Genomic DNA, 21,253 nt, shown 5'->3' with positions numbered 1-21,253 from the left:
TAATCAGTCAATATAAACTCCCATTGACAGGCGAATAGAAAGTTAGCATGGCGTTCCGGAATTAATATTCCTTCAAATAACAAATACTAACACACAAACAATGTAGTACAGTACACTCATACAGACGGGTAATATAACACTCCTCAATGGCATACGTCTTTGATTCTTCCTGATCTGTGAAAAACAAGTTCTATAAATAAAGGGCAATTGTAACTTTCTTCTTCTACTCTTTTAATCGTAATGCAAGCTTGTATTCCATGCATGTATGGCACAACACTGCGCCTAAGAGGCCAAAGTGCGCATAGCAGGAACAGCCGGTATTTATTATTTTTATTTGTTTTTTTTATTGCTCTTATTTTATTATATTATTATGTTACTTTGTTACTTATTTATTTTCTGGGTTGAGCTTTGGTAGTTGAATAAATAATTTGTTTTGAAATCAATGAATAATCGTGTCCATTAATCTTCACTTCTATGTCAATCAAAATAATTGTGATGATTATTTTTCAGCGGCGCAAACCAGAATGCAAACCAGCAGACCTGCTGGTCACAGTTAGGGTTCATTGTAATTTTAATCGTAAAATGTCATTGTAACATCTGCTATCTAGCAGAAAACCAGAATATTGTTCTGCCTGTCACTATATGTTGCTCAAACGTCGGCAGGTCCGTTTGTCAGCGTGCTGCTGTCCCGCCTGGAGAACATGCTGTCCAACTCTGTGCACGTCAACCTGTTGCTGACGGGCATCCTGGCACAGCTGGCCGCTTACCCTCAGCCGCTGTTGCGCTCCTTCCTCCTCAACACCAACTTGGTCTTCCAGCCCACCGTTCGCTCGCTCTACCAGGTAACACAAAGGGCTTAAGAATTACGGAAAATAATCGAATTGCAAATTTTTTTTTTTCTCTAAAAAATGCCATTGCCATATGAGTTGCGATTTTATTTTTTCAAGGTCCTTTTCTAATTTATTTTTCAACAGTTAATTACAACAAACAATATCAGATCTGTTATGCATTATAGAATATGAAAGACAGATTATCTACTATTACAGGTATATAGTTACTACATATTTTGATGTGCAGCTCGGGAAGCGTTCACCACGACAACATATTTCTGCTTCATGCTTCAAAACTCACCTAATTTTGCACGCGCATCATGAATGGGTGAAATTGCGATACCATTAAAAAAAAAAAAAACTCAAATTGCGCTCTAGCGAAAAAAAAACTGACAAAACAGCTTCTATCTCCCAGTTGTCATAGACGCATTAACACCCAAGACAAATACCTAAATGTAGGTCTAGATCAGAGTTATTATAGTTTTTTAATTTTAATTATAGTTGGGTTTTTATTTCATTTTGAGTTTTGTTCTTTAAATTTAGTTAGCTTTAATTACTTTTCAGGGTGGCTTTTTTTTTGTTGTAGTTAGATCAAAAACAGTTTTAGTTTTACTTTTCGTTTTTTTAAATTGTTTTACTTGTGTGCAGGATTTCAAAAACACCATGGTGAGTATTGTGTAGTATAAATTAAACAAAAATATTATTTTTAAAACATTTTGATAATACAGGGTACAGTTTAACAGTCCACATACTTTGACTTAACAGTAAGTGCAGAACATAATACTGCTTCTAGAGTCGGATGCATGCACGCATCCTAATAAAAAGCTAGGATGCCTTGTTTACCAAGTTGCCAAGACCTACATTTCATACACTGACAAAATCAACAGGAAATTTGCAATTCCCCCTTCAAAGTTCGGACAAAAAAAAAAGTCTCCTGTTTTCAAACATTATTTCCTCTGAGGGCGTTCAGCTTCCAACAACCACACAAGAGAGTGAAGCCTTCTGATTAAAGTTGGTGAAAGAAAAATCTTAACTGTCCTATTTTAGATTTTATGAGGCAGACAGTTCTTGTTTATTCCCCCAAAACAATGCAGTGACACAGTCTGATGATACACTCACAACAACTCACAACAACAACTCACTATTTTCCTCCCCCGCTCTCGCTCATATAGACTAATGACGGATTACTGGCGAATGGCGTACTACAATAGAGGGGCTTCCATCTATGTTTAGTCTGTCTATTTTACAATGTTTCCGGTCAATCGTCAGCAAAACGGGCGTCTGTCAGTGACAGATAGACGGACCGGTCCGTCACATAGGCGAAGCGCCCAGTAATACACATCCCAGTTATGCCAAGGGGCACAGTTTGAGTAGGTACAGTTTAGGCCAGTAACAAAAGAAGGTTTTTACAATTCTATCGATTATTCCCTTGATTACTCGGGTAATCGAGTCCTCCAATTGATATCCCGTCAGGTCCTGGCCACAGTGAAGAACCAGATCGAGCAGCTGGTCTCAAGCAGTAAGGACTTTCCTGAGCTGATTGTTGCCGCCCAACACTGGCTACTGACCAGGGACACTTTGTACGGGGAAGCAGGTGATGGAGTGTTTTTCTTTGTTTCACGGATAAAACAATTCTGGAAAAAAATGTATGAATACATATACGAAAATAGTTGATTTAGATTTTATACAAGTGTAATGTTACTCGAATTGTTTCCTGTCGATCGGCATTCAATAAAAAGAGGAAAGTTCCTCTTTTCCTCTACTATTCCCATGTGATCATCATAGCACAGGCATATACTCTTTATCCTCTACAAAAAATGTCTAGGAAGAATCTAGGCTAGGAAAATAAAATGAACATATTCACTACCTCCAAAATAAGATAAAAAAAATTAATAATAACCTAATACGATACAATGTAGAGGAAACAGGAACCTATTTTTTAAATATGACAATCACAAATATGCAATATTAAAATCTTGCGCAGGTGTACCTAATGCAGATAGCATTGTCCTCCTCAGACAAAAGCAATCGAGTGCGAGGCGGCGGCATCCTGAAGAGCTCGCCGCCGCCGCAGCCCAGGTCCATCTCTGCCGAGCGGACTGACGTGTTCGCCACCGTCCTCTTCAGCGAGTTCCTCAAAGAACTGGCTGCCCTGGCCCAAGAGCACTCCATCTTGTCTCACATTCCCATGGAAGAATAATTCAACTCCTTATGCGACAAATTAAGACATTTTATTTTTCTATCATCTTTCTAGGCTACCAACCAAAGACATGTTAGATATACGTTTGTATTTATTTCATGTTATGTTGTTAGCAATCACAGGCCCTTTAATTCAATTGTCTCAGGGTGGGTGGCCATTTTGGACTCCAGCCTGGCCTAGCGTTAGCGACATTAGCATCAGCAAGCACAATCCAGCTTTGTCTTCTTTCGGGCAATGGTGTGGCAATTTTTAAACCTCACAAAGTGACGTTTCTATTATTATTATTATTATTATTGGTACCTCAGAGTCTGTATGATTGAAGCCATGTTTTCTCCATTTTGGGTCACTCCGGCTTATTTAATGACTTGTACATATTACGAGAATTCACCATGCAAATTAAGGGGAATATTAAGAAATATTATCAGGTGACGTGGTTGGGTAATTTAAGTGTTCCTTTCTGTGCTATTTTTGGGGGGCTTATTGTGTTTTATTTATAGCGACATTAGTTCATACTGTTTGTTACAAGGCTGTTTTTATGCTGGCGCCTTTTAAAAGAGATGCAATGTTTATTCATATTTTAAAACGGTTCCCAGGTAGCCTTTTTGTCGTCAAAACACTCCATGGATCAAGAATTACAGTACACTTTTACACACCCGTTTTGAGAGGGTGACTGTGTCTGGCTAATTTTACTTTACCTACAGCACTTTTGTATGCTTGGTTGTTTTTTAAGTGCTCTATAAATAGAGTTGAGTTATGCCGCAAGGTGGAGCTTGGAAGGTGAATAGGCAACAAAAAAGCCACAATGAAGTCAGCACTTCAGACACTTCACTCTGTATGTGGCACATGGACATATTCCATACTTAGTGCTGCTGAACTTCACCAAGCATTCAAGTGCCGCTGATCAGACGCTAATCTGCACATCAATCCAAGAAAACTCCATGCAGCTATGCTTACCTTTTAGCTTTGACACAATAGCAGCCGTGAAGGATTTGGGTGTTTCCGCATGATAAGTGTAGTTAGACAGTGTAGTCCGGCTGCTTGAAAGTGCCTGAGAGTCTCGCCCCAGCCTAAACTTCCAAGTCATGGGTGGAGAAATTCAATGCGGGCAGTATTGTCAATTAGTCCCACCATCAAAATTTCGAAGGGCTCACTCAAACAAATATTGGAAAATATTTCCTTAGTGGTTTAATTTCAGACGTGACGAGTGGGCATGTATTTCAGAAGCCCAATTTGTATTGAAGCTTTTTAAAAAGTTAATTTTACATATGCCTACTTTAAAGGTTAAACGAGTTGCCACAAAAGTTGGTCAGAAATCTTTTCAACATGTTGCCTTAAATTCACATTTTGTGCCTAAGTGGAAAGAATTGAACTGGAATGAATGAGAAATGTAACAATAAATGAAATTATATTTTTACATTTTTAGGTAAAAAAAATCTCCCGCATCTGATGTCATTTTTTTTAACAGATGAATGTAGGCTTGTTAAATTCAGTTTGGTTGAAATCCTAATGTCTTTTTGCAGTGACATTATACAAGCAATAAATTATGCAATAAATAGAGTCTCAAAAGTTGTGCTTGTTTTGTTGTCGATGAACGGAAAGGCAGCACAATGACATTTGTGAACGGTCATTTCTACGAGATTTCTTAAAACTGTCGTAGAATCCCCACCTTCAGGCGGGGAAGCCCGTCCCTTGCTTACCAACAATAAAACCTGCAAAAAAACTCAATCAGCTCATGATTCAGAAGAGGCACAGAATTAGCAACATTTCTGCTTGACTGGTAAGTTAAACACCTCCTTTACGGCCTTTAATTGATTGTATGTGCCCCCAAAACGATTGTACGTCCCCAAAAACTTCAAAACGATAACACACGTTTTAGAGCAACGCTAATTACGAAGTGTACGCCATGCTTCCAACATAAGCAGCCACGTGGCGAACATTAGCTTGTTTACAGTGCTAATTTAGCGTAAGGCGTATTTATATAGCATATTTCATGCACAACCAAAGTGCTTTACATAAAACTTCAAAAGCATTGCAGAAATGTGTTAGTCTTGCGTATAATTGTTAGAATTTATTGAAGCTGGACTATTATTGCGTTCTCTGCAAGTTTATACATAACGAAAACGAACGGAATAAATAAAACCAAAATTGAAAAAAAAAACCATTCTTGCTTACAAAATAAAAACAAATCTCAAAAGTTCCTATTTAATAATTGAGCACAGAAATGCAGTAGTAATTTAGTATGTCCACACGGAGGCGCCCTTTGTTCATGAATCTGCGTTTTTTACAAACGTACCTGTACTCTCCAATGCAAGACATTGACACAGGCCTATAGTGTGCACCCCAAAATTATCTACTTGTGGCCCTAAAGCCTCGGTTTAGGGGCCAGTAAGAAAAAGTCAGTCTGGAGCCCTGAACCTATTCTGAATCACCTTAATCCTATTTTGAAACCCTACTATGAAACACTAACCCGAGTTTAAAATTCTACTTTCAAACCCAAACCTTAATGTGAAACCCTGTTGAAAGCCTATCCGGAGTTTGAAACCCTATCCCTAGTGTAAAACTCTACTTTGGAACCTTAACCCTAATTTGCTACCCTACTGTAAAACCTTAAACCTACTTTAAAACCCTTCTCAAAAACCCTATGAAACTCTACCCCGAATTTGATACCAAACACTTAAACCCTAACCCTACTTTGAAACTCTACCATGTAGCCCTAACTTTACTTTTAATTAACGCTAATTTGAAACCGTAACCCAACTCTGAAACCCTTCTTTAAAGTCAAATCCTACTTTGAAACCCTATTGGATTATGCAAGTCAAATGCTCAGTCCAGTATTCCTAATAAGATGTAATTTAGGACTTAATAAAGGAAACTAACTGGGGTCTAATGTCAGCTATTTTGACTACTTATTATAAAATGTAAATGCAGACAGTGAGTGTGAATCAATGGGTTCATGAACCACGTTTAGTGAAAGCAAATCTTTATTAATTATAGACATTCTAGGCAGATAAATAACTTGTTTCTTATTTACGTAAAGTTAATAGACGCAGCTGGAGGGCGGCTTGTTGTTAGTCGAAGTGGACCGGTGCCCTCACATACTTCCTGAAATCTTGTCCAGCAGAATCTTGCGCACCACAATCGGGTCGGCCCGGCCTTTGGTCTCCTTCTGAACCGAGCCCATCAGCTTGTTCAGAACTTTTTTGTTGCCTGCTTGGAAAGCCTGCACCTTAATGCAACAAGGGAAAAATATACTAGATGTTTTTTCAGCGATAAATACATCATACCCATAGGAAATAATAGAAACTGAAATAATTTATCATTATCCCAAAAATGTAATACAAATGATTTCCCTGACATCTTGAATGTTTGTTTATCACTTGGAAAGCAAATGAAAGCCAAGTCGACAAGACGGGTGGGCGGCTCCCGACCTCGTGCGGATGCGAGTCCACGACCTTGGCGCAGACGTTGTGCAGCTGCTCCACGTCACTAACGAGACTCAAGTCCTGCTCGCCGATGATCTCAGCCGCCGTCTTCGCACCTGACAGCCTCCACATTTCCTGGAACACCTGACACACACACACACGCGCGCGTGAGGAACACTAACCAACAGTGCTTGTGTGTTGCGTGTGAGTCTCTCTAATGTGTGCGTCTGGCTGTGTGTGTGTGTATACCTGTCTATGTAGTGTGTGTGCGATTCCTGACCTGCTTGGCCACTGTGGAGGAGATGCTCCCCGCTTCCAAGAGCTCCAGCAGCTGGGCCATGGAGGATGGAGACACAGGACTGAAATCACAGCAAAGGCAATCGTTGCATAGTCACACTCCATTCATCCTTACCGGGAGTCGTCAATCCAAACCATAATTTCTGTTTGTTTGAAAAGAAAGTTGTAGACGAAATCACCACAAGGCATCCAAATTTGTACTTGGCACATCTGTTTTTGAGTTTCAAGTGAAATTTTCTTCCCAGTAATCTGTTCCATTTGCCCGCATTAGTGTCAATATGGTAATCAGATTAATATTGCCTTTGTGGAACAAGAGTTAAGCAAAAATAATCCTTTTTAAAGCGGCTGCCTAGTTTCATGCTAACAAACACTGCAAAACACCATTGACATGCTAACATTAGCATTGATAGTCCTAGTTTTAGAGGCAACCAGTATTTGAACAAATACAGCGGAGGACCACGGGCATACATGTTTCACCCTGTCCGAAAAATGACTAATGACAGAATCTTACCGAGTCGCTTATGGTAGTAGCAGAAAAATGACTACTTTCCTTTGTTGTGTTTGCATGACTGCAATATACTACTTCCCCATGCTACCCAAGTGAGAATGTTTTGTCCGTCCGCGTCACCTTTGGCTGACGTTCAAGTCTTGCTGTTTGAGGAGGGCCAGCAGCTCGTTGGTCACCCAGCCAATCACCTTCCTGGGCTCCCGGCTGGTGGCCTTCAGCACACGCTCAAAATATTCCACCAGGCCGTCCTCGTTCTGCAACACACAACAACATATAGTCAGACGAGTGCTGGCCCACTAATTTGAGGTTAATGGTCAGATGGATTTAAAAATGTTTCGGGGCTTCTGTCCTTACTGACATGCACTGCTTGCACAAACATGGCGGCGGCAAACCGAGAGGAGCTTCATTACAAAAAGCAGTCAGTTGGGACAAGTGCGCAACTTGAATAACCCCTCTAGTAAGGGTGAAAATCTACTACAAGTTCCGCATATTGTAAACATGGAAAAGGGAAAGGGTCAAAGAATGGCTCTTCACTCTTCCGGTTGCCGTGGCTCAAGCAAAAGAGGAACTTTTGAAAGTTTGAACAGCTTGGCCTGCCATTGCCCTCTGTCAGACTGCGGCAAATTTCAATGAGACTGACCAGGAGCGTGAAGCTGTGCTCGGGCAGGATGCCGTACGTCTGCACCAGCCTGTCTCTCCTCACAGCGGGCAGCTCGGGAAGTTTGGCCCTCAAACTCTGCACCACCACAGTCTGCTGGATGTCGGCGCCCGGCGGAACCGAGGCGGTGTCTTTGTACACCATCAGAGGCGGAAGGTTGGGCTCGGGCATGAACCTGAAGGAGTGGACACGCGTCACGTGGCAAAGATTACAATGAGCGGACGCAACATTAGGTACTCCTGCACAATCAAATCAGCTCTATTGACGGAAGTAACTACAGGGAACCTGCCCTCAAGGTGGCGGTAATGAGCATTACAGAGTTGGCAACTACCACACCTCAGCTCCATCTCTATGTGAAAGAATCACTGCCTCAGCACAGTTCAGTTGTATTTAACTTTAAGGTTCAATACAATCATTTCATCGTTTGCAACTTAGTTACTTTGGAAGATTTTTATTTTTATGTGCAATCATGACTTAAGTATTTTTTTTAAATTACATATATTTTGGTGCAGTGTTCATTTAAAACTTTTTATCATGCTACAGTGGTTTGCAATAATAATATTGATCTAACTTTGTAACTAGCTAACTACTGCAGCTTTCTAATAATGCAAACGTTCTAACCAACTCGCTGGCTGAACTAAATAAATTTGCCAACAAATTGACTTCATAAACTTTATAACCAACTACCTTATAAACTAACTGTTAGACTTTCTCCCTCGCCAACGGACTTATCTTCATTTTACAGACTCCTTTATCAACTAACTTTTAATAACTTACTGATCAACTAATCAACTTTTGAACCAGCTAACTGACTAACCTGACAATCTTTTTAATGACCAATGATTAGCTGTCTAACTGGCTACACAACTAACTCAGTAAAAACACATACGACGCCTATAGCCGTCAATGGCAGTGAACGAGTTGACTTTGGCACTAACTGCCCGACCAATTAACCGAGTGAGCTACAATTTTGGACAGAGCTCTTGTATTGGATCTCAGGCATACCTAATGTTGTCTTCTGTAGATGCAGTGCGTTTTTTTTTTTTTACCTGTAGTCCTGGAGACCCTCTTTGTCCCTCATGGGCATGGTCGTCCTGCAAAAAGACAACAAACAGCCTCATTCATTGTGAAAGTATCTCATTATCAAGAGTTGTAATGTGATCCAACGCATGAGGACATATCGTCCATGTTACGAGGCCTCATGGGCAAAGGGGAAGACAGGAAAGTGTTTGCCGTCCAAAACAACTCCCGTTCATCATCGCTGGTGTGACAGTCATGAATCCGGGCACCTGCACTGCTCTTACCCGGATTTAGAATCGTAGGAGCGGGTCTCGTTGTGCACGCTGCCTCCTCGCCGCAGGACGTCCATCTGTCTCCGGATCTCGTAGTCTGGCCGTGAAAGAACATTCCCCCCCCCGTTTTCAGCTCACATCTTCACGTCACGTCAGGTGACATCAGCAAGGCGAGCCCGTGGGCACTTAGACGTCAATTTCAGTTCAACACACTTACCGATAGCCCTGGCCAGGTATCGAATGCTGTTGATATTCTTCACCTCTGTCCTGACGCCGAGCGGTTCGCCAGGTGTGTGCACTGACACGTTAGCGTCTACCCTCAACTGGCCCTCTGTGGAGAAAGCATCAAATTCCATGAAAAATAGGCCTGGAAAGGTAGATTTTTAAAAAAACGTATTTATAGTCTCATATGATAACAGCATTTTAACGTTGCATAAATTATCTTTGTGGTATGCAAATGCAACGGTTAATGTTCACCATTATCCAAAATAAGGCTATCATTTTTAAACAGCTGATTGTTTACAGTCCTAATTTTGACAGAGTTAACAATTAAAGTTTCTCATTTTGTTGAATTTAGTAGTGTTTTTTGCCTCTTTGCCGTGAATCAGATTTTAGTTTTCAGACATTAGCCGATACACCGACAATCACATCTTTCTAGCCCCCAATATCGGTGCGGTCCCCCAAAATCCCATATTGTCCCAGCTCTACTCACAATAGCATTTGCTGCTGCGATTTGTAATATTGAGTGACACAAAATCGAGAAAGCAAGCTGAGTGAGTGAGCATCCTACCCGACATGTTTCCTTGACAGGTGCCGAGGGCCTGCAGGATGAGCTGAAGCTCCCTGACGGCCGCCGCCGCCTCCTCTCCGCACGTCATGTCGGGCTCCATCACCAGCTCCATTAGGCCCACACCTGACCACGACATCATCGGGCTTCAACGGCGCATCGCTCGGGTGGGGATGGCGAAACCATCAAGGGGGCTCCTACCCGCCCGGTTGAGGTCGATGAATGTCTGTCCGCAGGCGTCGTCGTGCAGGCTCTTGCCGCTGTCCTGCTCCAGCTGGATCTGCTTGACGCGGACTTTCTTTCGGTCCATCCGGTTCCTTTTCTTGCCGCCCAGGAGGCTGTAGTTCAGCACGCCGTCCACCGCCACGGGCCTCCGCTGCTGCGTGATCTGGTAGCCCGCCTGATGGGAAACGGACAATATACCAGGGATGGGCGAGCACACATACCGGGGTATCGCTATTGGGCCGATACCAGCCTTATATTTAGCTATCGGATACTCCTGGCGGCTGCTGATACCAGCCAACGATACTTAAGGCAAAAAAATAAAATACAAATCTGACATTGTATATGCTTGTCATTCCTACCATTTTATTATTGGTTGTCTTATGTGTTTTCAAAATCTCATATGCGTTGCAGTGAAAACATTGTATTCTATTTTGTGGTTATGTGCTTTCTAAACAAAGTTGGGACGAGCATGTAAAAATCAGCCGGGCAAGTCTGTTATCACCGAACTGTATGTACTGCGATATGGCAAACGGCTCATTAAATGATATGTGCTTTGATCGCGTCGCTGACACTTGGATGACTGGAGCAAATAATACGGTAGAAAGTCATTTATGGTAACTTGACATCGTTTCAGTAGATTGCCAGTATATTATAAAGAGTTTGATACTGTCGCTATGCGTTAGACTAGCCATGGGAAGTTAGCACGCCTCTGCAGCCCAAACGCAGAAAGGGAGTGTGCATATACTCCACTACACTAGTAGATGTTGACGAGGGTTTTTCAGATGTATAATTATGTGACCTCATATGATGGCGCAGTGACCAAAAAACGTTTTTTTTAATGAGTGGAAATGTTACTCAGAAATTGCAAAATGCCCAGCTATTCCTATTGGAAATAAGATCATTTTTCACCAGTAATAAGATAAAAAATTGTCTTCCAAACAAACCACATTAAGTCATACCTTAAATTAAGCATCTTTATGAGTGCTATTCCAGAGCTAATCATTATGTAACTGTCCCATCATTTGATGACAAAATGATGAAAAAAAAAATTGGAGGTCTTGAGAATTTTTCAAAAATCCCCACTTCTGCCTACTTTTTCTTGAACATGACAAAAATTACAAACTATTATTGAAATTCAGAATTAAGAAATACTTGAAAATCCCAATACAAGTTATGTTGCCACATGTGTGGCAACTGGCGCGTTTAACAGCAAAAACGTCAAAAATAAACTTGCAAGAAACCACACTGTCACACCTCACTGATGAGGACTTTACAAATCTCTATAATCTCAATATTCAAGTAATGCTTTTTTTTTATTTCTAATCTTATCAAACCAACACACAAAATACTTGCTTTTTATACCTTACGCATCACTCATGTGTTGACAATGCTTTTGGTGTCAACTTCAAGTGACTTTAAATCTGGAGGAGATGGCCAAGGTTCAACAGGAATAAGGTCAAAAACATAATTGCAAAAAATCCATCGATCCATACCTCCAAATTAACCCATTAAGGCCTAAAGCGCCTGTCTCAACAGCTCCCCAAAACCTAAGGTCGCCTTTGGAATTACCCTTGAAAATCTGAAGTTCTCCCAGAAATTCAACACTTACAAAATGATTAATATCTCAGCCCCTGTAGCAGACAGAAACATAATTCCAAAAGAATTAAAGAGCTTAGACATGTGGCTTTCACACAGGCAGAATTTATTATTATTTACCGTTTCATTCGAAGATGTAAAAAATAATGTGTCAGTGCAAGAGAAGCACTATTTTAATTTGTAAAAAAATCGAGTGGTAATTACCATCCTCTATTCTGTTACAAAGATGTCAATATCGTAATAGTCTACAAACCATATCGTATCACGTTCGACTGGTTCCACTGATCGTGCGCGTCGTCCATATGGAACTGCCGTTACTTATCGAAGCTCCCGGCGATCGACGGCGTCCGCCATTAGCCTACCTACGGCTGGAAAAAATTCCACGACATCCTCTGCGGTCTCGCGACACCGTCACGTGTGTATTCTGATGCATTAAGTTGGCTAAGAGACGGAGAATTGGATTCAAAAAGGACGGTGATGCATCCGCTCCCCCGGTTTGAAAGGTGGAAAGACGCAACAGCGCTCCCGCCTCTAGTGGTAGAAACGCGGTTATGCGCTCCCGGGCTTAATGGGTTAAAGGCGTTGATGAGATGACAGTGACCAAAAGCCATGTTTTTTCTCTTGAAGACGTTCATAACTTTTTACCATTAGGGGGCAGTCAAATCACGCTGACACGCAGTACTGTATTAATTAGCAACTTGAAGGTCGGTGAACTCAATTTACACAGGGAGAAGCAAAAATGTTCCTTTCACCCACTTCTCTCCTATAAATTGAACACCCACTCTCATTACTGCACTTCTCTTAGCCGCCATCATAAGTTGGGAGACATATGCCAAGTGGCAGAATAATGAGCACCTGTTTAACGTCCCAGCATTAAAAAGTTCTCAGTATTAATATGTCAAATTAGATACCGGTATATATAATAATAAGAAACAAATGGAAGTAAACAATGTAAATATCGCGGCTGGCTGCACCCGTTCATTAAAATGCAGCAGACGTGTTTGTTGCTTTTTCACACTCAAGGTTTCTTTTTTTCTTCCTGAAAAGCACGAGAATAATAAATATTTCATCCGTTTCCCGTATTCCTCGCGCTGCCCCCTCGGTGCGTACGAGCTGCCGGCATTGCCGTGGCAACCGTATCGTATAACGTGACTCATACTCCACAAGCAAGGTGGGAGTAAAGCTCAGTGGTGGGATTTCACTAACAGAATGGCCTCACCTGGAGAAAAAAAATGAAGACATGAATTCATTAACATAACAAATTATCCTATTCATAGTATTATAATTTAAACTACATTTTTTTAACTGATTCACAAATATTGTATTTAGGGTGTCTACATGTATTTTTAATACATATATTAAATCTGATTATACATCTTTCAAAGATACTTTTTTTTTTCCAAAGTTTCAATGTTAAAAATATTTGTATTAATTTCATTTGCATATTTTTCTATTTTTTTCAATAGAATTCTTATTTTATATATATAAATTATATATATATATATATATATATATATATATATATATATATAAATTATTTTTAAATGTATCTAATTTGGATATCTTATTTTTTTATAAGATATTATATTTCGACTATTTAATTTGAAAATTGTACATAAAATATATCGTAAGTATTTATTTTTTAAATGTTTTTGAAGTTAATGTGATGAAGGTTTTGCAAATTTAAGACATGTTGATTTAAAAAAAAACATTTTAAATATATATTTTTTCATTTAGCAGTTTATATAGTTTGTATTTTGTAATGTGTGTGATACCAAAACTTTGACTTCGATACTATACCTGCATAAAATACCTCGATACTGGCACCGAAACGGTACCTCGACAAAAATCTAAAATCGGCAAAAGCAGCTAAATTAAAACTGACAATAGAACTTCAAATTATTTTTATATTTTTATTATTTAAAAAAAATAGGATATGCATGATAAGAAAATAACATTTTAATGTTTTGACAGTTCTTTGGCCATTTTTAAGTTCTCTGCTAGGAAAACAAGGGTACCAATATTTTCCTCAGACAGTCTACTGCATCTGCATTTATGTTTATATAAGCATAATGTATACATGTCAATGAATGTACATACATACATACATACATATATACTTATTCACTATACGCTTTTACATTACATGGCATATTCTTGACCTATTTGACTTCATTTCATGTCATCCATCTTTGATATTGACAATACATTTGTTTTAATGGAATGAGGCTGTCTCCTGAATGTTCTGAGCTGGAGGACAGGTACCAAAGCAGAGGTCTACGACAATGTAGCACAACAGCCAACAGCTGACGTCGTGTTGGCCTTCTTCTCAATAGACCTTGAAACCAGTAAGCCACCCGTGCCTAATCAGTCAGTCACACTAATTTTGGATAACACTGCCTGGCTCCTGTTCCTTAATAACTCCAGCACAAAATTATCCCAATCATAAAGCAAGGAAATTTTGGACGTTTTGTACAGAAAACTCACAGGGAGATCAGCGTAGAAGTAGTGCTTCCGGTCAAAAAGTGACTTCCTGTTGATGCGGCAGTTGAGAGCCAAGCCCGTCATCACGGCTGCCTCCACGCATCGTTTGTTCAGGACCTGGCGAGGCACAAATGGTGGTAATGATTAAGGATGAACCATAGATGATTATATTAAGTTTGGGAAAGTACTTACAGGTAATGTGCCAGGTAAGGAGGCGTCGAAGAAGGACACGAGGGAGTTTGGAGGCGATAGGAAGTGGACGGCCGAGCCGGAGAACATTTTAGTGTGGGAGTGAATCTGGGTGTGGATCTCCAGACCGACCACACCTTCAAGCTGCATGGGAACACTGCAAAGTGAAGAAAAAAAAAAAAAAGTACAGTTATGATAATGAAGTCATATATTAGGAGAATTAAGTTGTATTGTTGCGCAAATAGTCAAATAAGTACAACAAAAATGTTGTACTGTTATGAGGATAGTGTTGCAATGTTATGAGAAAAAAAGTTGTAAAGTTATCAGAATGAAGAATGTAACATCACAAGAATAAAGTAGTCAATAGGGATGGGCGTCATACCAATGATTTTGGATTCAATGCGATACCAAATAATACTGAACCAAATATCGCGATACCGATCTGATATCTGAAGTGCCTTTTTTTTTTTTTTTTTTTTTTACACAAAGCTGAGAATATAACCCACATGTGCACTGCCGCTGCGCTCACACCAGTAGGAGCGCACACATCATCAGTTGATCCACACTACTTCAAACTATTTTGTTACCACTTCCATGCCATTTTGTCAACAGTGGCAGTGCCTTCAACCAATCAAATGCGTTTACAATGTTGTAGTGGGCGTGACCAGAGCCAGCAGTCTGTTTCTGGCAAGGCAGAAAGCTCTTTCCTCTTGGCAACACATAGCAAAAATTCTGATTGGATGACAGTACAACTTTCTAAATAGATGAATAAATATTAAATATATGAATTAATTGCAAATATTGATACTATAGATTGAGTATTGATACTTTTTGAGCACTCTGGATCGGAATATCGATATTTTGGTATCGATCCACCCATCCCTAGTTGTCAAGTTACAAGAATACATTTGGAATATTATGAGAAGAACATTGTAAAGTAACAGCAATAAAACCACAACATTGAGTAAAAAACCCCCATAAAATTGCATAATAAAGCCATAACATTAAAAAAAAAAAAAGCCATTAGATTTTTTGTCATAGGAAAAAGTTGAGTCTGACAATGAATTTGTAATTAGGAACTTTGTTAGAACTTAGGATGAAGTTGCACTTGATTTTTAAGAAAAAAAAGTAGCGGTATGATGCAGTCTTATGAGAATTATGGTAGAATTAAGACCTTTGTTAATACACAGTGGACAAGAATAAGCTACAATAAATTCAGACAATTGAGAGAAAATAGTTTAATTGGAATTATAAATGTAATACTACAAAAGGTTCAACCAAGGATATAGATGCTATGTAAAGATAACAGTTATGTGAATCAAGTTTGCAATTTATGAGGAAAAAGTCATACCGTTACAACTAAAAAGCCGAAAAGTTACGATAACGTCATCAAACTACAAGAAAATGCCTGTCATGTTGTCGAGTTTAGTTGTATTTTGATAGTCGCCGTTACAGAACAATATAGTGAAAAAAGTTGCAAAATTACAATAACTACATTGTAACTTAGAACAAGCCTCTACAGATAACCTAGCAGGTTAGCCGCAATTCGAACACAATTTAATTCATTTTTTCGTCTTCACAAACCTTTTAGTCCTGCTCTGCAACCGACCATCATATCGTGGAGATTCTACGCTCAATCTCCGGACAGTAAAAGATGCATTAGGACACAATAATAATGTTTTATTCAGTATTTTGTAGCGGACTCTTGCAGCAGCGGTGGAGGCTGCCATGTTGGTTTATGAAGTTCACATGGGAATTGTAGTTCTTCAAGTGGCATAGACACATTTCCGGGTTGATTGGAGGGACAGAAACGAGAATAAATTGAAATAAAATAATAAAACAATATCATAAATTGCAGTGTTATGAGACTAAAAGCGGGAATAGCATTCGGATTAAATGTTTTGGGGGGAAAATCGCATGTTAGAGAATAAAATTAGCAATGATTTCAGTGAAGAGTTTGATTTGTCAACATTCCAAAATAAATTGTAAACGTTCATCTATGGTTTGCGGGCGGATTACATCTCTGTTGCATACCGCAACCCACTGTACAGAAGTGTGCAAATAACCTAGGACCTTGCCAGGCTATTACTATCTGTAGTTTATGGCCTGAGGATGGTAAGGAGAAAGAAAGTAGGGGAATCTTTATAACTAAACATTTAGGACACAAAATTGTTGTTTTAAGCAGCCTGTTGCGGTCTCATGCTGCCACTGGAGAGGCTGCCATGTTTAAGAAGGTGGCTCCACGTTATTGTAGTTCTTCAACGCCCGTAACGCACGCAGGTAATCGTGTTTAAACTACAAATCCCAGGATAGTTTTGAAAAAAAAAAAAAACGTATTTCCGGTTTGCCGTTTGGCGGGACAACTTGGCAGAGGAGCTCAAACTTGGAACAACGTCGCTTCAAAATGATGGCCACAAATGGAAAGACATACCACGCCGGTCGGGTGAACGGAACCACGCCGCACGCCAGTACCTCGGGGGAGGATAACCGCTTCACCTTCAGTCCGCAGCCAAGCGTGGAAGACATCCGTCGCATGCAGGCGGAGTTCACTGACGAGCGCGACTGGAACAAGTTCCACCAGCCCCGCAACCTCCTCCTGGCCATGGTGGGCGAGGTTGGCGAGGTGTCGGAGTTGTTCCAGTGGAAGGGCGAGGTGGCCGAGGGCCTGCCCGACTGGAGCGACTCCGAGCGGGAGCATCTCGCCCAGGAGCTGAGCGACGTGTTCATCTACCTGGTGGAGCTGGCCGAGAAGTGCCGCGTGGACCTACCCCAAGCTGTCCTGCGCAAAATGGCCCTGAACAGACTAAAGTACCCGGCAAGCAAAGTCCACGGCTCTGCTAAAAAGTACACCGAATATAAGGACTGATTTTATTTTATGTTAATTGAATGGTCTATTTACGTGCTCAAAGTTACTTTTAAACAGCCAACAATGCGTTTCATTGTATTTTTTTATTTACATGGTTCATCTAAATGCTCACAAATATCATATGACTTCATGTTGTGAAATTACAGGCATGTAACGAACCACTTGTTTTTTTGTTTCACGTGTCCTTTTTTTCCTGTTAAAGCACTCATCCAAAGTAAAGTGTTCTTTAACGTCTTTGAATTACAGTTGTCACTCGTGTCATTTTGCAGGTAAGAGTCCATTCATACCGGAGATGGGGGAATCAGACTCGAGTTGCTATTTTTAGGACTTGCTTGCCAGAAACAGGAATGACTTGACTAGGGACTTGGTATCTAAGTGACTCGACTTGACTTAGACCTCATGACTGGACAAGTCACCATGTTTATAGTTATAAATTTGCCTATGAACACAGTTTGCCTTTTTAGGAAGGAAAGAAAAATGTTTTTTTTTTCCCACTCACGCCAATCTGGCAATCCGCTAAGAGTGACTTGTTAATGTGATGTGGCAACATAAACACCAACAGCGTCAGAACAACTCAAAGGATGACTATTTGGATCCATGGATTATTTTGACAAAAATAGGATGGAAAAAGTCATGGTTTGCACCTCACGGAATGAAGACAACAATGACAACTTATACCTTCATTTGTCATTATTACAAAACCCAGAGAGGTAAGCCAACGGACGAGGTGTGAAGAGAAAGAGTGACTGACTGCTTTGGAAGCCTCTTCCCAGGCTGGTCCCTGACTCAAATCTGTCCCCCAGGTAACAACAACTCACTATTTTCCTCCCTGCGCTCGCCGTAGCCATCGAAGCCTTGCTGTGAAAAATAGACTGATGACTAACTAAATATCGGGGTTTCCGTCTAATCTTTAATCCGTCTATTTTAAATGTGCCGTCATTCGTCGACCATCAGCAAAATGGGCGTCCGTCAGAGACGGATCGGTCTGACGGAATGCCCAACTCTGGTCACTATAATTGTGATGAAAAAAAAAAAATCCATTATAAAATGTAGTTTTGACTGACAGTGCCAGAGAGGTGTTTATTATGGTTTGCCTCACCACTGAACACAAAGTGTCTAATATGTGAGCTTGGTGGAGGCCTTTTCTGAATAATAATTTTCCTCGCCTCAACCACCAGCATGCCAGCGTCCATTTGGTGTGTGGAGAATGGCAGACAGCTGGCGGTGACGTCCCAGCTCAGCTCAGTATTGACTGATCAAAGCGGCACAGTGTGGCTGCAGGAATTGGACTCAAGAAAAGCAGCCTTACTACACTGTCTGCTCTCATTTTGCGCGTAGAACCCACAAGGGGAAAAGTTCAATTAAGGGGTGCTAAATTCTTCCTTTTCATTAAAAAAAAAAAAAAATATTCTAGTGTGGCACATGTTTCGCTCAGAAACGTTTACTTGTGTGAATGCACAGTCAGAAAACCAGTTAAAGATTCGGTGTACACGCGCACATATATTTATGATTACATTTTCGAATAGGAATATTTTTACATTGTATTGCACTGTAAGGAAATCAATTTGTAATGGTTTCGATTTATACATTTAGAGAAAAAAAAATTATGAATTAAAATAATACAATAAATTGCTGAAAAATATTTATAAAATGCATCACAACAAAATTTTAATTTTTAAATAAAGTACAATGAAGACATTTACACAAAAATACATCTTTTTAGAAATTAAAATCAATAGTAAAAATAAGTCTTCAATTTGAATTGTGTTGTAAATATTTGACAATATTTTTTAATATTACCGTATGTACACGTCTCCATGTAGATTTTTAGTTAATTAATACATTTATACAAATAATTATATATTTATTGAAATATATCTTACACATTTACATGTACTGAAAATAGATATACAGTACTATAAGAAATAATACATAGAAAAATTGTTTTCATAAATTCAAATAACAGTAAGACAAGTTTAAATGTCTGGCAATATTTGTATGATTGTATTATATTACTGATTTACTTTTTAATATATAACATAAGAACAACTACAAATAACAATATACTCTCTCATTTTAGAAAATATTTTCTCAAAATACATTCTGTTACTTTTCAACTTACAGAAACATTTTAGCATTTTTATGAAACAACATTTGTAGGAATAAAAGTGAACCTAAAATAAATCAAAATGAAAAATCTGAAAGGGTCCAAACAAATTTGCTGGGAGATAAATTGTGAACGTTGTGGTCCTTGAGGTCGTGAATGGTGATAGTGGCGTACATTGTACTTCAAATGCACTCACTCTCTGAATGGCCTCCAAGGCTATTCTCCATCAAAGAGACTGTTGCTATGAAGGACTGTTGCTATGGAGGAGGAGCAGGCCGCGCGTTCACCTAGACACGGACCACCGAAGGGGGGAGCCCTTTCTCCCCTCATTGCCAACCTGACGCGGGCCGGCTTTGAAGGAAAAAAAATATATTAAAAGTGTTCAGAGAATGGGTCAGAGTAGCACAAGGGCAGGCTGTTTTGTTTTGTCGGATGTGTCACTGCTATCATTGGGCGGCCACAGATGGCTGTATCGAGGCTGCATTTCAAGGCAGGCAAATAACATTGCTCAGTACATCAATTGCAGCCTTCTTTACAAGTGTTTTGCAGGACTTATTACAACTATCGTTTTTAGTCGGCGATAGCCTTTGGAGGTTGAAGGCAAATTATGTTGTTATGCAGTGAAAAGATATTCCTGTTTCAAAAGGTCCTTCAACTGCACCCTTCTATTTATTTATTTCTTTTTTTAAGGATACATCACCATTTTTGTTCGTGGTCACCTACGGTATATCTACTGATGGCTACATCTTTTGAAGGTTACATTTGAAGGCTGATGACATCCCAATCCAAGGGTCCTTCAATTGCGCCCTTCTTTTCCCATGCACTGTAATTGCAGGATGCGTCGATGTACTATGCCATTATCAATTGTGACCACATGTAGCCTTTGAAGGCTGCATTTGAAGACAAATTGTGTCCAAACACAGAGAAATGGCTGTCGCAATTCCAACGATTGCATCGATTGCAGCCTTCTTTCCCCATTTTATTTCAGGATATATTGCTACTATTGTTCACAGTCTTCTATAGCTCAAGAAGGCTGCATCATTTAGAGGTTAAATTTGAAGGATGATAACATTCACTCAAAAGGCTCCGCAAATGCAGCTTTCATCTCCCCCTTTTTTTTTTTTTCATGATATAGCCTTTCCAGGTTGCTGAGTGAAGGCTATTGGAATTTAAAATATCTTTAAAATCATACTTTACAGTATTAAAGCGCAAAGACATTCCCAATCCAAAATGGCCTTCAAATGCATCCTTCTTTTCATGTTTTTCAAAACATACTACGCGATTGTTGTTTCTGCTCGCTTTTATCTCAAGATGGCTGAATCCTTGACAGGATATATATATGAAGGCTGATGACATCCCAATCAGAGATTCTTTCGGATGCATCTTTCTTTTCCCTTTTGTTTCAAAGGAAGCGTCACTACTTTTGTTTCTCCTGGGAGGCTGCACCCTTTGGAGCTTGCATTTGAAGGCCAATAATGTAAGATTTGCGTCACAAAGTCTGTAGAAATTAGAAAGGTCCTTTAAATGCAGGCATCTTTTCATATCTTTTGAAGGATGTATCACTACTATCATTTGCAAACCTCTTATAGTCTTTGAAGGCTATCATTCCTAGCATTCCTACATCCTTCGGAAGCAGCATTTGAAGGTTGTTTTCATGTTATATTGCTGTGTGAAGGCTTTTTCATGTCCTTCAAATGCAGGCCTGTGTTATCTTTTTTTTTTTTAAAACGCTACACTACCACTGTTGGCGGCCTCCTGTATCTGAAGAATGCTACATTAGAAGGAAGATGAC

General features: G+C 39.8%; 4 protein-coding genes and 1 long non-coding RNA gene across 12 annotated transcripts in view; 3 read left to right on the top strand and 2 right to left on the bottom strand.

Moving 5' to 3' along the window:
* Window positions 1-4,599, top strand: part of fhip1aa (FHF complex subunit HOOK interacting protein 1Aa) — a 32,289-nt gene extending 27,690 nt beyond the window's left edge. For both annotated transcript variants that reach the window (XM_086032264.1, XM_086032263.1), the window contains 3 exons: window positions 664-842; window positions 2,304-2,424; window positions 2,849-4,599. In XM_086032264.1, coding sequence (XP_085888390.1) covers window positions 664-842; window positions 2,304-2,424; window positions 2,849-3,030 — 482 coding nt within the window. In that variant the 3' untranslated portion in view covers window positions 3,031-4,599. The remainder of the gene's footprint in view (window positions 1-663; window positions 843-2,303; window positions 2,425-2,848) is intronic.
* Window positions 4,600-4,635: 36 nt separating this feature from the next.
* On the top strand, window positions 4,636-7,758 carry LOC147146019 (uncharacterized). Its single transcript, XR_015087015.1, has 3 exons — window positions 4,636-4,807; window positions 6,416-6,619; window positions 6,714-7,758. It is a non-coding gene; the product is annotated as an uncharacterized LOC147146019 (long non-coding RNA).
* Window positions 5,994-16,252, bottom strand: gatb (glutamyl-tRNA(Gln) amidotransferase, subunit B). 2 transcript variants are annotated; one of them, XM_086032266.1, is made up of 13 exons: window positions 16,073-16,252; window positions 14,492-14,645; window positions 14,303-14,416; window positions 10,196-10,394; window positions 9,998-10,120; window positions 9,425-9,538; window positions 9,220-9,304; window positions 8,965-9,009; window positions 7,898-8,090; window positions 7,378-7,511; window positions 6,733-6,811; window positions 6,459-6,596; window positions 5,994-6,256 (listed from the first exon to the last, which is right to left on the bottom strand). In XM_086032266.1, exons 1-13 carry the CDS (start codon window positions 16,216-16,218, stop codon window positions 6,122-6,124), a joined length of 1,659 nt encoding a protein of 552 aa, XP_085888392.1. In that variant the 5' UTR covers window positions 16,219-16,252; the 3' UTR covers window positions 5,994-6,121. The 2 variants fall into 2 exon arrangements, with proteins under 2 accessions (XP_085888392.1, XP_085888393.1); XM_086032267.1 differs by lacking the exon at window positions 5,994-6,256 and having other exon boundaries at window positions 6,468-6,596; window positions 6,702-6,811.
* Window positions 16,253-16,816: 564 nt separating this feature from the next.
* On the top strand, window positions 16,817-17,594 carry dctpp1 (dCTP pyrophosphatase 1). Its single transcript, XM_086033772.1, has one exon. The coding sequence runs from the start codon at window positions 16,893-16,895 to the stop codon at window positions 17,352-17,354; it is 462 nt and encodes a 153-aa protein (XP_085889898.1). The 5' UTR covers window positions 16,817-16,892; the 3' UTR covers window positions 17,355-17,594.
* A 1,566-nt stretch (window positions 17,595-19,160) lies between these two features.
* The window catches only part of LOC147146016 (uncharacterized), a 49,408-nt gene continuing 47,315 nt past the window's right edge, over window positions 19,161-21,253 (bottom strand). For 2 of the 6 annotated variants that reach the window (XM_086034629.1, XM_086034630.1), the window contains exon 7: window positions 19,161-19,812. In XM_086034629.1, the coding sequence (XP_085890755.1) occupies window positions 19,678-19,812 (135 nt within the window). In that variant the 3' untranslated portion in view covers window positions 19,161-19,677. The remainder of the gene's footprint in view (window positions 19,813-21,253) is intronic. The other 4 variants (XR_015087309.1, XR_015087310.1, XR_015087308.1 and 1 more) reach the window with 4 other exon arrangements.

This window comes from Filicampus tigris, chromosome 6, assembly GCF_054856515.1.
Source record: "Filicampus tigris isolate MCC_2025a chromosome 6, RoL_Ftig_1.0, whole genome shotgun sequence".
In the NCBI taxonomy this organism is placed as follows: domain Eukaryota; kingdom Metazoa; phylum Chordata; class Actinopteri; order Syngnathiformes; family Syngnathidae; genus Filicampus; species Filicampus tigris.
This window is presented reverse-complemented; position numbering and strand designations above follow the sequence as displayed.

Bases quoted from the DNA above. Each gene is read 5' to 3' on its own strand.
- gatb (XM_086032266.1), bottom strand. From the start codon at position 16,218: ATGGCAGCCTCCACCGCTGCTGCAAGAGTCCGCTACAAAATACTGAAT. The intron at 7,512-7,897 runs GTCAGTCTCATT...TGTGTGTTGCAG, and splicing joins AGCACAGCTTCACGCTCCTG to AACGAGGACGGCCTGGTGGA. The intron at 6,597-6,732 runs GTCAGGAATCGC...TGTGTGTGTCAG, and splicing joins CCTCCACAGTGGCCAAGCAG to GTGTTCCAGGAAATGTGGAG.
- dctpp1 (XM_086033772.1), top strand. From the start codon at position 16,893: ATGATGGCCACAAATGGAAAGACATACCACGCCGGTCGGGTGAACGGA.